Source organism: Synchiropus splendidus, chromosome 8 (genome assembly GCF_027744825.2).
Source record: "Synchiropus splendidus isolate RoL2022-P1 chromosome 8, RoL_Sspl_1.0, whole genome shotgun sequence".
Taxonomy (NCBI): domain Eukaryota; kingdom Metazoa; phylum Chordata; class Actinopteri; order Syngnathiformes; family Callionymidae; genus Synchiropus; species Synchiropus splendidus.
The window spans coordinates 19,398,070-19,414,421 of NC_071341.1; the positions used below are offsets into that span (position 1 = coordinate 19,398,070).

Below are 16,352 nucleotides of genomic sequence, written 5' to 3' on the forward strand. Positions count from 1 at the left end.
TTTAAATATTACGACACTTTATTTTCACTGTGAATGCCTGCTATGATTGCAAAGAAAGGTAAGACAAAGTCTAAAGATATATGAAATAAAATGTTCATAAATAAACTGGGCTGTGCTGAAATCTATTTGCAATATTAAATGGACGTAAAGTATGTTCGATTTATTCAAAATTTAATAACTTGATCCTTGTTAATTTATCATTTCAATTTCCTGCCTTTGTAATGTATGTTTCCTGTAAATTATATATTATATATATATATATATATATCAAGCCTCATTTATATTAATGAATGAAATAACATGTTTTTTTCAGTGTCTATATTTTTGCCCTACAAATGCGTGAGAAACCTGTTTGCCCAAGGGTTTATTTTTTTTTATTTACTTTATAAAAAATCGGAACATTCAGGAAACATTTGCACTTTTCTAGTATGCTCTCTTCTCTGTCTCATAAAGCCAGTGTGGCTGTTTATTTTCTTGATCATAACGGAGTCACTGGTGCAAATGAAGAATCCTGCCGTTAGCACAGTAAAACATGTCACCAGTGTTTTCTGGCCAACAGGTGGTGAGACCGTTACTGGGAGCGAGGTCCCACCCTTTTGACAAACACAGAAGACTGCCCGCTGCGGGAAACGAGGACACCTGCTGGATGGAAGCTGCAATCACAGGTCAAGTGCTTTTCCTCCCATCTACAGAATTGGAACCCTTTTTTAAATTATATATATATAGGGAATGCTGTGTTTGTTGAGTGTAGATATGGGTGCGGTTTAGTCGAAGGTAATTCTGCTTCATTGTTGAGCTGCTGCCTCCATCTGCTGCGTTTAGGCTCTTCCCATCCGCCCTCCTCCCAGCCGCTGCCAGAGGGGTCAGCTCTTACAGCCTGAGCAGCAACTCACTACAGGAGGAGGTAAACACTGAACACACGTTGCGATGGAAACTTCAGTGCTTTAAGAACAAACCGAGTGAAAAGGTAGGACCACAACATAATGTTGTTGAATTATTTCTGACATGTGAATAGACAAATGCAACAGCAGGATTTAAACAACTTCAGTTTAAACTTTTTCTCTTTTTCCAAAATGCTGGTACCATATACTTCCATAACACCTTCTTCCTTATGTCAACTTTTCAGCATATTTTTCCAAATACCTCTCGAGATCTATCGACAACCTTCCAGAGCTTTTACTCCGCAAGTTTACGGTCACATGCGTGGGATTTTGCAATGTAGACATTCCAGCATTTCATCCTCTCTGCTACGCAACCGAGTCTGAGATGAGGGGCTTTGTGTGACAGACAAGTTTCATGTTCTTTTGAAAGGGAAGACATTCCATTTAAAATGTAACATTTGGACGGCGCATATTTTAAACTTGACATCGCTCATCTGCGGCACTTACCTGTTCTGTCAATAATAAGTTCCCTAAATAAACAAGGGGAAGAAGCGAACGAGACGTTTCTCCATGTTTGGTGGAGCAGGAGGGAGGGTGACGCCTCGCTAGTGTTCTATTTAAAAAAAAAAAATGTTCCTAAGGAAAAAAGGAAAACAAAAAGTCATAGATTTGGCCACGATTACATGAAACTCCTCATGGATTATTGTGTTTTATTCTCTCATTGTTCCATCCGTATGAACTTAATCCACTTGCACAAATGTCATCCACATAATAGTCATTCAATCTTGTTGCTTGTCTGTCTGGCCTGGGTCTCATTCCATTTAAGCGCTGATAAATTCCTTTTACAATTACATTTAAATTAAAATTAAAGCCATGAAAAACTAAAATAATCGAGGCAATGTTTTGGTGTCGGTGGCTTCGCAGCGTTGTTCCAAGCAACAACATGTCATTACAGTGGCTTCTAAACTTTACACAAGATCCTTAAGAAGTTGACACAAACAAACGTGACATTATTTTTGTGCACTGGTGACTAAAGTAAACCTGCAGGCGGAAAAAAAAAACATTAAAAATAGGTGGAAAAGAAGATGGTGGTTCGCTGTGTGAGATGGATTTGCTGTTGGAGAATGAATGTCGTACTGATAGGTACAACTTCCAGGGGCCCCCACACTTTACTGTTGAGGGGCCGTCAAGGTGAAGGGCGGCAGGAAATGTGTCTTGCATTTTGTTTGAAAAAAAACAGGGGGAAAGTGGAATTAATCCATGACATTATATGCTTAAAATTGTCGTTACTAATCCTAAATATCGGAAGATATTAGATAAGTACTAATTGTCTTTGTAGTATTGCAATAGATAAAACATGTAAATATAAGACATAAAGGCTCCAGTTTACAATAGTCTTCTTTCCAATATATTTGATAGCCTTTCAGTATCTATCAATTTATTTTGTAGTTTTTCACTTCAATATATATATATATTTGGTTTGAATAAAACTTTTCCTTTTTCTTCATGCTCATTATGTGTCACATGAATTCCAAATAGTTTTGAGGCATGAAGAGTTGAGAGTTCAACTTATGTAATGGATTTAGCAGGAGCTGCAACTCCAGTGAGGAAACTTTCCCCAAAAACTGCCTCGATACACTGTAGACTGGCTTAATTCCTGCCTTGTTAGCTTGTTGCCACACTTGTCCTTCCTTGGAATTTGTCTGTGTTTAGTTTAAACAAGCACTAGAATTAGCTTCAGTGACCTTGTGAGGTCAGAGACGGCTCTGCTTGACTTGTGTGTGCTCCAAAATCTGCAGTTGTACAGTGACCTTTATAGGCAAAAACTCAGACTCCGATGCTGAACTTGAAACTAAATAAAACTAAATGATATGGTGTTGTTTTCCGGCAATGTAGTGTCCAGCTGCTGAGAGACTGGAACCATGATCGACCTCAGTCATCTGACGGAGGAGGAGCAGGGGATGATCTTGACCGTGCTGCGGAGGGACGCCGAGCTCAAAAAGGCAGAGGAGGCCAGAATAAGGTGATGAAATGACTGTGTCAATGCGCATGCTTCATTGCAAATATATAGTTTATCCACCACCGGGTGACCCTGAAGTGCATGCATGGCTTCATTGTGGAGAATTGAAATGATAGTTGTCGGAAGATAATGGAGTAACGCAACAACAAGTTGGCCTGCTCCAGACGTCTCCTGAGAAGGCTTCATGTGGGTTATTAAGACCATGACACATGGCTGAGGGTCATGCTGCTCTGATGAACAGGAATAGAACTTCTCTGGGAAACACCTCACCTGACGGCTGCACGGATTAGTTCCACCGACCCGTCGCTGCTTCAGTGGAGAATCATAAAAAGAAGTTAAATATTTGATAGTGGGCTTGTGTTGTAGTTCAGGGAGGAGCGACACATTCTTTGTCCAGGGTCGGTTTGGACAAACAGGTGTCCATACGTTTCCTATTGTGAGGGACCTCAGTGGATTATCTTAATGTGGCGCTTACTAGCCGCTGGTGGAGGTACTTCAAATGCGCCCTCAAAATATGATCAGCTGAAGGTATTTTATTAAAGCAGTTAACAAAACTTCTCAAGCAAACAACTCAATGTGATCAACAATAGAATATGAAGGCAGTCTAATCTCATCTAATCTAATCTGGTGTGGCAAAACCGTCACTGTTAATTTAACATACGAGGATCTGACGGTGACGTCCAAAAATGACTGTTAACAATGTGCGTCTCATTGCAACTGTAATAGAATTGCTTGGTTCGTGTCAGCAGGGAAACTGAAAGCTTGTGTGTTTCGGACACTACAGTGTAAAAGGATTAGACCAGCAGCCTGTAAATAATGTGCTGCCCCTGTTTCACATGACCGCTGTGATGACCGATGGGCTGGAAGGACCCTTCTTAAAGCGCTGGAATTTTGTTTTCCTCTGTTTGATTGAAGATCTTTTTAAATGACTTTCACATTGTGAAGTGGGTTGAAACCCACCGGAAACAACACTGCCTCATGTGATCCCCTTAAATAGTCAGGTATTTCTCCATCCACCGCAGAGTCACGTTTACGTCGTACGGACGTTTTACATGATGTAAACAGAAATATCTCAAGATCAGAAGTCACTCATCTGTCCGTCCGTCTGTTTTTGTTGGGTCTGTTCTTTTATACTGTAGTTTGTGACAGCACCGTTGGAGGACTGTGCCTCACATTTTCATTGTTCCTGTTACAAATATTAGAGGTAGCCTTTAAAAATACCTCTGAAATGAAATTAAATATGAACTGATCCAATAAATAATAAAAGATAATAGAAAAGTCAAAATAAAATAGCAAATCTTGACAGCATAAATGTTTACATTTTTCACTTTTTTCACTCAACAACATTGTGCACAGTGAACTCACGAGTGCCAATTCATACCAGCAAAGGGCCGTTGGTGGCCCCGGGGCGGCACTTAGCTGACGTTTGTCCTAGACAGACTGCTCCAGGGATGGCTCCCGTTTAATCTGACACAAGATCTAGAAGTAGTCTTGGGTTTCAAAGTGGAACCAGCATGTTTGAAACAAACAAACAGCAGGTGAACTCCACAAGCTACTTTGTTTATTAGTAATGCTGCGCCTTCTTCACCAGGAAACTGGAGGCCATCCTGGAAAGGAACGCTCAGGCTGAAACCAAGTTGAAGTACCTGACAGGCGAGTGGTTTTATGAAGCCAAATCCCGCAGACACAGAGATAAAATCCACGGCTCGGAAATCATCCTGGCTTCCATGAAGCAGAGGAAGCCAGCTGGATCGGGTAGGTCCCAGTTTACAGTGCTGCTGTTGGAACTCCTGCCCTGATGGATGTCTACTGTCTGGTTGATACAGAGGGGTCTCTGAAGCTGGAACGGTTCAACACTCCCAGCAGCCATGGTTCTGATGTCGTGGTCCAACAAAGAGCTGCCAGCACTGTGGAAGCCGTGAAAGCACAGGAGAGCAAGTAAATTCACATTTTCCACTGGATCTGTGTCACATGTTCAAGGTACATTCTTCAGATTTGTCCTGATGGCGGTCAAGACCCGGTGTTGACTCTGTGTTGAAAAACAGCTGAGGTGGTGGGATGTTGACTTTCTGAAACAATGTTTTCCCTTCTTTTAAAAACTTGTAAAAATGGCCACTTGAACAAACAGAGTGGATTATTTGAACAGCCTTGTACATGACAGTGTTTCGCTTCTGTGCGTGTGTGTTGTGTAGCGTCTTGTGACTCAGCTTGTGTAAAGAAAGGTGGTGGCTAACTTGGGATAAGTCAGGTTTACTGCCTTGCAGCTGCAGCGACAATCCTGGAGTGACGTTTCTGATGAGAACGTAGAGGTTTCCCGTAACGGCCTGTAGAAAGGTCACTCTCTGGCGGAGCATAGTGCAATATAGATGATAAGTCATGCATTGTGTGTGTGGCTCGCTTGGATTGCTGAAGTCGATCGAGGACAGCAGTTTTTCCAGGATGAATTAGCAAAAGGCCCATTCAAAGACGGTAATGTATTTTCTCTGCTCTGGCAGCGAATAGAAATTTGAATTGAGCTCTGGAAAGCCTGATCAGAAACCCCTTTGGTTTATTATCAGATTCTTTTTTTAATGTACTTGGTATGGTTACATTTGTTCTCTCGTGTTTGTTCGGAGTGCGACACAGAAAAGCACTGCAATCGCTCAGACCGCCCCCAAAGAGTGTCATTTCACATGACTTCATGAAAACATGACGAAAACATGAAGGAAACAACTTCTGATTCAAGAATTGAGTTGTGTCATAGCAAAAACACATTTTGCCACCGCAGTCACATGAAAGTGGATTTATTATTATTTATTATTTCTTTTTTTACTTCCAAAATAAAGTTCAAGACTGCATTATAAAGCATTTGTAAACAGCCTTCTAAAAAGTGCTTTATTATTATTATTACTACTACTACTATTATTATTGTTATTATTACTATTATTACATAATTTCCTCAATGAAGTATTTGGTGTCAGAAAAAAAAAAATTGACTGCATTAACACTCAATGTCGTCTCAGTCAAGCCCAGTCCAGACTTCAGGGATTTTTTTTCAAAATCCCAAATGTGTGAAATTCCTGAGTTCTAATGCAACCAACTAAGTCTTTGTTTTGAAAGACCTGAGTGGTTAATACTCTCATGAACCTTATTTACATCACTAAGAAAAGAGGAAATACAGAGCTCTGTCTGTCAGTTTCAAGCTAGGGCAGCTTTAATATCGACCCAATCATGCATCAAAAGTTACAGTTAAGCTTCCCGACAAACAGGTATTACATGTACAGCAATTTTCCAATTACTCCATCAATATCATCTTTTCATTTTGCAATATGAGAGACAGACCAGTGCTTCTGTGTTCTGTATTCAGTTTGCTCTTGAGCTTAGAGTTGGTCCCACCCCTCTTCGGCTTGGTCTTGATTCGGTTTTGGTTTAGCTTGTCTCACCAACAGCACCGTCCAACACCAAGATTCTCTTTGGCATAAACGTCTGGACGCTGTGGCGTGAAAATGATGCCCATTGAATCCTGTGCCTGTCATCTTGCAATACGCCGTTGTGAAAGACCAATATCTATTGGTGTAATAACCTTATCATTCTCTATAATCGACTGACTTCATACTAGTATTTGTGTGTATTGTCATTTCATTTTCATTTCCTGACCTTTGTTGAAATATTTTTTGTGTGTGTTAGCAGTGATGCTGAGATACAGACTGCAGTCAGTGCAGTCCAGTCTCCAAGATCGGTAGGAAAACTCATGTACTTGCTTGAGTTCCTCTTGATGCTTTTAGTCCTAGTCTTAATGCTGTTTTTTCTTTCCACAGCTGAGACACAACCCCTTCAACAGAGCTTCGCTGATTGTCGTGGAGCCGGTTGAACATGCCGACTTGAAGCTTCAAGAACACGACGTCTACGAGGGAGGTTAGAGTCAAACACATCTACACAGTCGGGAGTCAGAGGAGACGCCATGTTCATGTGTTTCCTCAGAGTCGGCGTCGTCACTACGGCTCCTCCCTTCAGATGAGACCAGTCAAACGTCGAGCAGCTCCTTGACATCACGGGGCTCGTCTTTGGGGTTGAAGCCGGTCCCCAAGAAGAGGACTTTCGTCTCTCGGCAGAACAGCCAGATGGACGCCAACGATCTGAGCTTGGACCCTCGCACAAGCTCGGCCGAAGTGGTCCCAGCGCCGCGATTCAGCCGCAACCAGATCTCCAGCGGGAGCTCCAACCAGTCGTACAAGAGGGGCAGCATTGAAACACCTCACAAGAGCATCTTATCGTACTCATCTTCTGAAACCTACAGCTCACTGTCTGAGAGCACGCAGCAGGTAGCATCTCAGCATCTACCCAATTCCAGTCTGGAAAGAGCCGCCTCCCCCACAGCCAGTGAGAGGTCAGCTTCAAGGTTCAAAAGCAACACTTGAACTCCCCCTCACCATGTGTTTCAATTTCAGACTCACTGGAGAAACCTCTCAGTTGAACAGTGACGCGGGCAAAGTCACTCCAAGAGGAAGTGCCACTCTGGACTACTTTCCTGCCGTCAGTGCTCAAGGCTCTGGCAGAGAAGTCAGCAGCAGCGTGACATCAGCCCGACAGGATGACATCAGCTTGCCCCGCAGCATTGTGGGTACGTACCCTGGGACTTCTTTCATGACTCAGCATTAGCAGTAATAAGGCTCACATTAATAAATGAACTGAAACATACATGTAAACTTTGGCTGAAAAGTGAAGCTAAATGAAGTATCAAAAACATATTGTGGAAAAGCTCTGCAGTATCATATCTAATAGCCTTGAGTAAATTGACGGATTAACCTCTGAGTGTTTGGCACGTGATCTAGTTCAGACCCCAGAGCCAAAATGAGATTAATAGAAAATTTTCATCTTTCTTCTAGTTTACCAGCCAATGAATGAATTGCTTCCATGAGATTGTGTCTATGTTATTACACCTGCAACTAATGGCGACTTAATGCAACTTTCCTTGTTCGGTCATTCCATGTAACATCACAAAAGCACCCTGATATTTTGTGTTCAAGTTCTGTCAGCTATATTTTCAACTGGTACTCCGCTAAATCAAGATTTTTCTGACATCATGGCCTTTTCTCTCTGTCTCTGTCATTTGCATGGCTTCATTGTTTGGTCTCTGTCTCAACTGCCACTGCTCTAATCCCCGCCTCCCAGCCCCCAACCACATTTACTATGTATTTATACATTTAAATTATTATTATTATTATTACTGTGATTATTATTGTCCAGCCAAGACTCAGGATTGGCAAGGTTTTTGTATCACTCATGTAGTCGCTGCTTTTTAGTTGCGATTCTATACAGAGTTCAAAACCACTGAGCCTTTAGTGTTTTTAAAGATAGACAGAATTGATATTTATAGTATTTATTCCACCTGATTTCCTTTGTATGTGACTGGAGTTGCTTGGGTTTCTCGACGACATTTCACCCTAGAAGTGAAAGCCTTAATCCTCTTATTCATCACTCACATCGCTGGGCATTTCTTAAAAAAAAAAAAAAAAAAAAAAAAACTACCTCTTCTCTGGTTTTATGGCCCTTTATTGGTACCAAATGGACACATTCTGTCATGACCCCTCTTCTCAATGATCAACAATGATCAAAGTTTTGATCATTGTTTGCAGTGGAAGTGACTCTGGTCTATTTAAGGCTGAATGCCTTGAGTTGGTTGGAGTGATAAGAAGGAAGTAATTGATGTTCTGGTTCTGTGAGGCAGTGGTTTTTTCATTTTTGCAGAGGCATTTTGGGTATCTGTCACATGCATGCTGTATTCTGGGTCTCATGCCTTGTTTGCCTCCGTGCCAGAGGTGACGTACTTGAGACCTTTCGGGATGCATTTTGGGCACAGTGTGGATTTCCTGAAGTTTCCTTCTAAAGTTTTCAGCAACACATTCTCACTTCTAAGGTGTCACTATTGCCAAGGGGACGTTTGTTTCCCCTCCGTACACAGCATTTTTTTTTTTTTGTTCAAAACGGATGGGTGGATGAGGATGAGGATGGATGGCGATTGCAAGCGTTCAATGTTAGCTTACTTGTAATGCTACTTATGGGCTTGATTCACTGTGTTGAGAATGTCACAAAATATAAATAAAACTCCCCACCCCAAGATTGAACCATTAGCGCCACCATTTTTATCCTGGAATGCAGCCTAAGGTGTCAAGAAGTACCACAGGAGGGGAAACGTGATTCAATTGAAAGCCTAATGCGTCAACATGTGGTGTGGACAGTCAGACTGTCCACTTCACTTTCACCAATATGCGACATCAGAGGAGTGAGAATGTGTCTTTGAAATTCTTTGGACACAAAGGTAGCACATTAGGGCAAGGGTTGGCCTTTTAGCATTATGTCGTCCTGGTTCCTGACTTTGATGCAACCAACCTGGGGATGGACTGCATCACAATGTTGTGTCACTGGTCTCGTAGAGATGAAGAGCCCAAACAGGGGCTGACACTGAATCTGTTGCATCACAAAGATCCAAGTTTTTGGATTGCTCTAAAAAGTAACATAGGTGGAAGGTCTGAATAAAAATAAAAAAAGAGGAACTCAAGCAAGTCCAGTTGCCTACATGAAAATATCCAATGACCCAATTCACTTTTTCTATCCTGATGTATTTGTTTTCAGATGTGCGTCCTCCGGTCTTGTATGATCTTATCTACATCGACAAATCTGGTCAAAAAACACAGGAGAGGGCGAATGAGGGAAATGTCTTTAAATTGTCCACTCAGACGTCAACTCCTGCTGCTGATGAGGACGATTCCATTTCCAAGGTGTTGGACTGGTTCAACCGGAGCACTGACAGCAACGACTGGCTGGAGTGTGAAGACGGGCCGGAGATCAGGAAGACCTCTCAAAAAGACGAGGAGATGAAGTCCAGTCAAAGCGAGAAGTTGTCGAATAAAGTTTCACCAGAGTCCAAGGCGACGGACAGAACTGCGAGTGATGCAAGTGAAACCAAAGAAGAAGTGCTTCCTCACCTGAAGACCTTTGGGGAGAGCAACAACACTTATCCCAAAGTAGATAGCAGCACTTCGGTATTGAGTGATGATGGACAGAAATTGATGAAGGAACCCAATGGAGCATCGGATCTGCATCCTAAAAATGGCGCCGGGAGTGTTACATCCAATATTAGCATTGAAGAAGAAAAAGAAGTGCTGACAATGCCGAATAAAGCAGACCTTGTTGATCAGGAGATGCCAGCAAGTCAAAAATACAATCTTGACCAAACAATTTCTAGAAGTCCTCGTCCCAGAACACCCACCTATGCCAGTCCCAATTCCCATAGTCTCTCACTGGTGCCGGCAGAAGCGCTGTCTAACAGCATTGGTCTCTCCAGGGAGGCGTCTCTGAAAGTGGTGGCAGATGTTACGTCCCTGTCCCCAGATCCTCAAACTAGGGAGAGTCTGGACTCCCCTGGGTCACTAAGCAACACAGATGGCAAGCTGGGGTCAACCCCGTCCTCACTAAGACTGACAGAGACGTCCAGCCGAGACAAAACCTCCAGCCCTTATCCGCAGAAACCAAACCTGGTTAGTCAAGAAACCACTGCTGAGAAAATCAAGCAGCTGAAACATTTCTGGTCCATGCAAAGTGCTGACAAATCGAGAGGTCGAGTTGAAGCTAAATACAATCGTGGCTCAACGATGAATAAAAGATTCACAAAATCTGAATTTGACTTGAGCTTAGTCGGAGGGGTTTCTGGAACCGTTGTCAAGGACTCGCAGAGAAATCAATCGGAATTCAACGTACCGCCTTTAAATAGGAGATTAGACAAACAGTCACAGCATCTTGGCACGAGCCGCGAACAATTCAACACCCTGAGAGAGTTCTGGGACGACACCTTGTCCGATTCGAAAGGCTCCACTGACAAACCTAAAAGCCCCAAAAGGAAGGACCAAGTCAGCCCACACCTTTATCGGAGAGATTCATTCAAGAATAAAGCGCAGTTATTCCCTGCGTCTCCTGTAAAATCAACGCAGTTGAGTTCTGGCTCCAGGGCAGCAAGTGAGACCAAAAGTCACCAAGATATAGGGAGGGAGGAAAAAACCTTGAAAGCACCCAACGTTCGCTCACCAAAGAGCAGAAGAGACAGCTTCTCCAACTCCAGCAGCTCCAGAATGCGGCGAGCCACCAGCATGTTTGCGTTGATCGCCCCAGAGGAAACCAGCCAAGGAGCATTGAGGATCGACGTGAGCCCAGTCCACTCTCAGAGCAGGAAACAGAACAAGTGGACCAACTCGGAGAAGGGCTCCAGGTTCACCAGCGAGGACTCGGAAGCCTCTGCTCCCCTGGCTCGAGCATTTGTTCCGACAGACTACAGCCATTACCTGGGCATGGCTGACTTAAATGCGAAAATCGGAACCCTGGGAAGTGAAGCGTCAGGCAGCAGACCCGGGTCGGAGCTGGACCTGGGCGGGCCTGTGAGGTCCAGCACGCCAGTGAGTTCAGAGGAGCGTCACAGCAAGAAGGGCAGCAAGATGAGTCCTCGTCAACTGTGGCGAAAGGGCAGCAGCTCGGACTCCACTGGTCACGAGTCCATGAGCAGCACATCTGGATCCTGGTCCAACACGAGGAGCATTTCCAACCGTAAGCAGTGGCTATAATCTTTCATTCTGTTGTGTGTTTTCAATCCATCTGTAGACTCCGTTAAAGCTGCAGCTACCGCACCTATGAAAACACATTTACAGCTGGGTCTGTGGTTTTACTGATTTCCCCCACATCTATTCAAGAGACAACGGTCAAACACGACTTCTCTCTCTTGAAATAAGCAGAACATTATATTTTGAATTCATGAACCCTGACACTCAAGTACCATCCATTCCTTGATGCTTGTCATCCAATTAATGACCAGTTAAATGAGCAGGATCATGTTTACATGAGGGACTTGTTATGTTGGCAACTGGACTTGTTTGGGGTCATTTTATGATGTTTGATTTCGTGTTTTGTCTCTGTGGTATCAATGGCATGGTTTCTCCAGGGCATTTCCACCTCTCAACTTATCTTTTATCTTCAGATATTTAAGGTTCTCAATCCTAATTTCAACTGCATCCTGAACACCTTTGATGACTCTTGGCAAAAGTCAATAACGCTTGTGGTCACTTGTTTGATTTGAGGGCTGGATGGTTTCCCTTGACTGACTTTCACAGGCGTTTTGCCAGCACATGCATCAGACGTTGCTCTTGATCACGTTGGAACAAGATCTTCATTTTATGCTATGAAGCAGAGGCAGGAATCTAAAGCTGAAAAACAGTTGTGGCACATGAGAAAAAACTTCACAATCTCCAATGTAGTTTTTTATCATCTTGTAATTTCATACAGTAATCTAATCCCTAACAAAAGTCAGGATTATAATTGCTATTGCTATATCATATGATAGTTGAAATGCATAATTTAAGAAGCAAGAATCTGGTTTAAAGATTTTTTCTTAGGTAAATAATAAAATTAAAGCTGCCAGAACCCCTTTGTTTACCAAAGTAAATTTAAGAAACATGACGATATGCAAAACTGTGGCCTGTTTTATCACCAATAGTAACAATAATGGAATATTTCTCATGCTCATGTTTTCCTAATAAAGGCTTTTCATGGCCAAATAAAATGTTACACTCATTTACAATCATTACACTTGTGATCATCAGAGTCAGGTCTTAATTATATATATATATATATATATTTTTTTTTATTACTGACTTCTCAAATTCCGAGGCTTTTCCGATTTCAAATGATTAGGCTGAAGTCACATAAACCCATTGCTTTTTTGCCTTAGTAGTTTGAGGGATCAATTGTGACCCAGTGCCATTGGAAAATGTGTCACAAATAGTCTTTCATTGCCTCAAATAATTGGTTATAAAGTCAAGCGGATCTTAACAGTTTCATTTGTCGTGCTGCCCTATTCGTGGCCGCCAAAGCAACTGTCCTCCGCCTCTCAAGTCGAGTTGGAAAAGGTCAACTTAGCAGATCGGAGAGGCTGAACTGTCCCCTGTTATCAACTGTGGCAGCACATTGACGGCAAAATAAGATTTAATGCTGCCGTCTCTATTGAAATGAAGGATTTGATGTCACTTTCTATCACATGCGTAATATTTATATTCATAAAAGATTGTTTTTTGTTGCGTAAATCACGCTTGGTGTGAACATACCTTGAAACTGTACAAAATGTTCTTTAAAATTGTCCTTGTTTTTGTTCCTACTTCAGGAGAAAACCGTGACGATCCTTTACGCAAAGCACTACGTCGAGCGGCAGCACGACCCACAAACATGACGAAGAGCATGGAGGACTTGATCGCGTCCCTGTCCCCGAGCAAGTCTCCCCTCAGCAAGTCTCATCTCTTTTCGAACGTTCAGGCTGACTTGCTTCTCTGTGTCTCAGGACAAAAAAGAAGACATGAACAAGCTGCAGAGAAGAGGCGCACCAGTGATGGTAAAGGTTGCTACCACACAGCCTGTTGGTGACAGAGGTTTTATAGATGTTTTTCTTCTTGACGCAGCCATGCCTCTACCGCCAATTCCCTCGCCGGTGTTGTCTGACCTGAAGAGCCTTAAGAAGATGAGCAAATCGGTTCCATCGTGTTTGCAGAAGGAGGTAAAACCAGCATGTTTAGTCCGGCCAGTTTCTGGATTCCTCTGCATGGATCTCTATTTCAGGATGATGTGGAAGAGTCTAACTCTGCCTGTGAGGAGGAGGTGGTCTCCCCCTCCATGTCTAACATCACTAACTCCGCTAAAGTGACCTCTAAGCCGTCTGTATGTTCCGCATGAGCATCACTAACCGCACTTTTCCTTGGACTTTTGCTCCACAAACAAGTCTGTTTTTCATGCAGCTGAGTGGAAGTGTGCTCACGATGTACCCCGGCGAATTTGGGAACGTGGAGGTTCAGGGAAACGTCCAGTTCTCCATCAACTACGTGCAGAGGCTCAACGAGTTTCACATATTTGTGGCTGAGTGCAGGGACCTGGCCGCGGTCGACCCCAAAAGAGGTCGCTCAGATCCGTAAGTTGAGACGACGCGTGTCATCACTCAGCGACGTTGTAGTTTGCCGTGTCAAAACTAAACTGTGCTTTGTTCCCACAGATATGTGAAAACCTACCTGCACCCTGATAGATCAAACCTCGGAAAAAGGAAAACCTCAATAAAAAAGAAGACACTGAATCCTACGTTCAACGAGATCCTGCGAGTGAGACTCCGGGGTTGTCATGCCAACGGCAACACACACTTTCCCACACTCAGCAGTTGGCGCTGTCTCACCCTCATCAAACAAAAGTGTCTGTCTCTCTCTCCAGTATCGAGTTCACATGGAGTATCTGCGAACCCAGACGCTCATTCTCTCCGTTTGGCATCATGACACATTTGGCAGGAACAGCTTCCTGGGCGAGGTGGATGTGGATTTGTCCAAGTGGGACTTCGACCACACCCATATGAACTACATGGCCCTCAAACCCAGAGTGAGAAGAAAGACACGCACTTGCAAACTTCCTTATCTGGGAGTGTTGTGACTTGTCTTTTTTTCTTTTGTCTGTTTGCGTTCCATTTAAACGATTCTGCCTTCTGGGTGTTGTAATCTGGATTAAATTTGTTGACAGACAACACCCGCTACAGCGCCCTCTAATGGCCGAGGGGAGATGAGACTCGCCGTACGTTTCCTGCCACAAGTCGTACGCAGTGAAGGTGTGCAGCGGCTTTGATTCTGTTGACGTAAAAACACATTTAATTTCGTGTAATTCAATCAATATATTGTCCTAATATTTTGATATACAATTGAAGTTTAGTGTGTATCACAAATTAGGAAGAAATAAGTAAGAACATAGCTCACAAAAATGAATGTTCTTTTAATATTGTTAGTGAATTTAAATGCCAAATTAATATCTGTTAAAGTCGATTAAGTTACCATTAAAGAAGAGTTAAAGAAAAAAAAAAAAAGGTTAAGATATGAACTTGAGTGTGAGGGGGAATTGAATTCTAAAATGTGCAGAGTAGGATGCAATAAAATGTACAGGAATGAAGTTGGTAATCACCAGCTAAGATATTGAAAGAGGTGGAATATACATCTATTAATTCATTCCTTTTTTTTTTACAACAAACAAAAATGTTCAGAAACAAACTGAGCTGTAAAAAGAGGTATGCTAACTAACCGACTAGAAAGATTGATAGAAAAGAAACATGGTTTATTCATGTTATGTGTACATAGCTTTTACGATACTTTCCTTTTCTAAAGAAGGTCCAAGCACCGGAGAGCTTCACATTTGGGTAAAAGAATGCAAGAACCTTCCTTTAGTTAGAGCCGCCATTGACCCCTACGTGAAGTGGTGAGCAGCACCGTCTCAGCTCAGACTCTGGGGATTTTTTTTCATGAATTTTATCTCTTGTTTTTCTTCCCTTGAAGCTTTGTGCTTCCGGACACAAGCAGGAAGAGTCGCCAGAAGACACGTGTGCTGAGGAGAACGGCGGACCCGGTCTTCAACCACACCATGGTGTACGACGGGATCCGAGAGGAAGACCTGACTGAAGCCTGCGTGGAGCTCACCGTCTGGGACCGGGACCGACTGGTGAACAACCTTCTCGGGGGGCTGAGGCTCGGAGCAGGAACTGGTGCGTGTCATGCAGTGGGGGTGGTCAGGTCATTTCTCCTGCCCATACTGACCAGTGTGTTCTGAACATTCTCTCCTGTGCAGGGATGAGTTACGGAGCCGTGGTGGACTGGATGGACTCGACACAGTATGAAGTGTCGCTGTGGGAGCAAATGGTGGCCACCCCGAACGAGTGGGTGGAGGACGTGCTGCCGCTTCGAATGCTGAACACCAAAGCTGCTTTCAAATAAGTTACCCAGCCACACTTTCATACAGGATCACTTTCAGTTCCATTTGTTTTCTGCCAATCTTTCACTATTAGCATAGTGCTTCGTAGCACACTTAAATTTTATATGAAAAAGAAAATGATCAAATTAAAGAAAATATTTTTTAATTTAATAGATAGAAAATAGGGCTCCATTAAATGCAATAAAATCAGATCTTTCATCCACTTATTTTATTTATTCTAATATATTCCCAAATATTACAACTAATTTAGACACCGTCGATTCTCCCAAAATGAAATTATTTAAAGAATTAAATTAAATCCGATATCTAAAAAAAAACAAGCTTCCATCAACTATACTCATAAAATAAATACAATTTTCAAATTCCTGATTTTTTTTTTCTTTTTTACTCTTATGAAGGTCATTTTCACCATTAAATAAACCTGACCTGATGAGATATTAAAATCAAGCCACCATGTGACAATGCTAATATTAATACAGAATCTGAAAAATGATTCTGCTCAGCTCATAACTTGTAACTGTTATTGGCCCAATTTGGAGGGTTGGGGGCGCCAGATTATCGTCCCTGAATGCTTGCTTGTTATTTGTGTTTCCAGGATTTATCGACAATAAACTTCCAGTCATCCTCTTATGTGATTTATTGTCTTTTAAAAA

At 42.6% G+C, this 16,352-nt stretch overlaps 1 protein-coding gene across 6 annotated transcripts; it reads left to right on the plus strand.

Moving 5' to 3' along the window:
- Positions 1-287: 287 nt before the first annotated feature.
- On the plus strand, positions 288-16,323 carry sytl2b (synaptotagmin-like 2b). 6 transcript variants are annotated; one of them, XM_053872039.1, is made up of 21 exons: positions 290-665; positions 823-967; positions 2,778-2,904; positions 4,493-4,656; positions 4,728-4,839; positions 6,568-6,619; positions 6,699-6,795; positions 6,862-7,267; positions 7,329-7,501; positions 9,514-11,475; positions 13,082-13,186; positions 13,256-13,306; positions 13,374-13,468; positions 13,531-13,629; positions 13,707-13,876; positions 13,958-14,060; positions 14,167-14,328; positions 14,467-14,551; positions 15,099-15,189; positions 15,267-15,472; positions 15,556-16,323. In XM_053872039.1, exons 3-21 carry the CDS (start codon positions 2,804-2,806, stop codon positions 15,699-15,701), a joined length of 4,380 nt encoding a protein of 1,459 aa, XP_053728014.1. In that variant the 5' UTR covers positions 290-665; positions 823-967; positions 2,778-2,803; the 3' UTR covers positions 15,702-16,323. The 6 variants fall into 6 exon arrangements, with proteins under 6 accessions (XP_053728018.1, XP_053728016.1, XP_053728017.1 ...); XM_053872041.1 differs by having other exon boundaries at positions 289-967; positions 15,102-15,189; XM_053872037.1 differs by having other exon boundaries at positions 290-967.
- Positions 16,324-16,352: the final 29 nt, after the last annotated feature.

Bases quoted from the DNA above. Each gene is read 5' to 3' on its own strand.
- sytl2b (XM_053872037.1), top strand. From the start codon at position 2,804: ATGATCGACCTCAGTCATCTGACGGAGGAGGAGCAGGGGATGATCTTG. The intron at 7,268-7,328 runs GTCAGCTTCAAG...TTTCAATTTCAG, and splicing joins TCCCCCACAGCCAGTGAGAG to ACTCACTGGAGAAACCTCTC. The intron at 13,877-13,957 runs GTAAGTTGAGAC...TTGTTCCCACAG, and splicing joins AAAAGAGGTCGCTCAGATCC to ATATGTGAAAACCTACCTGC.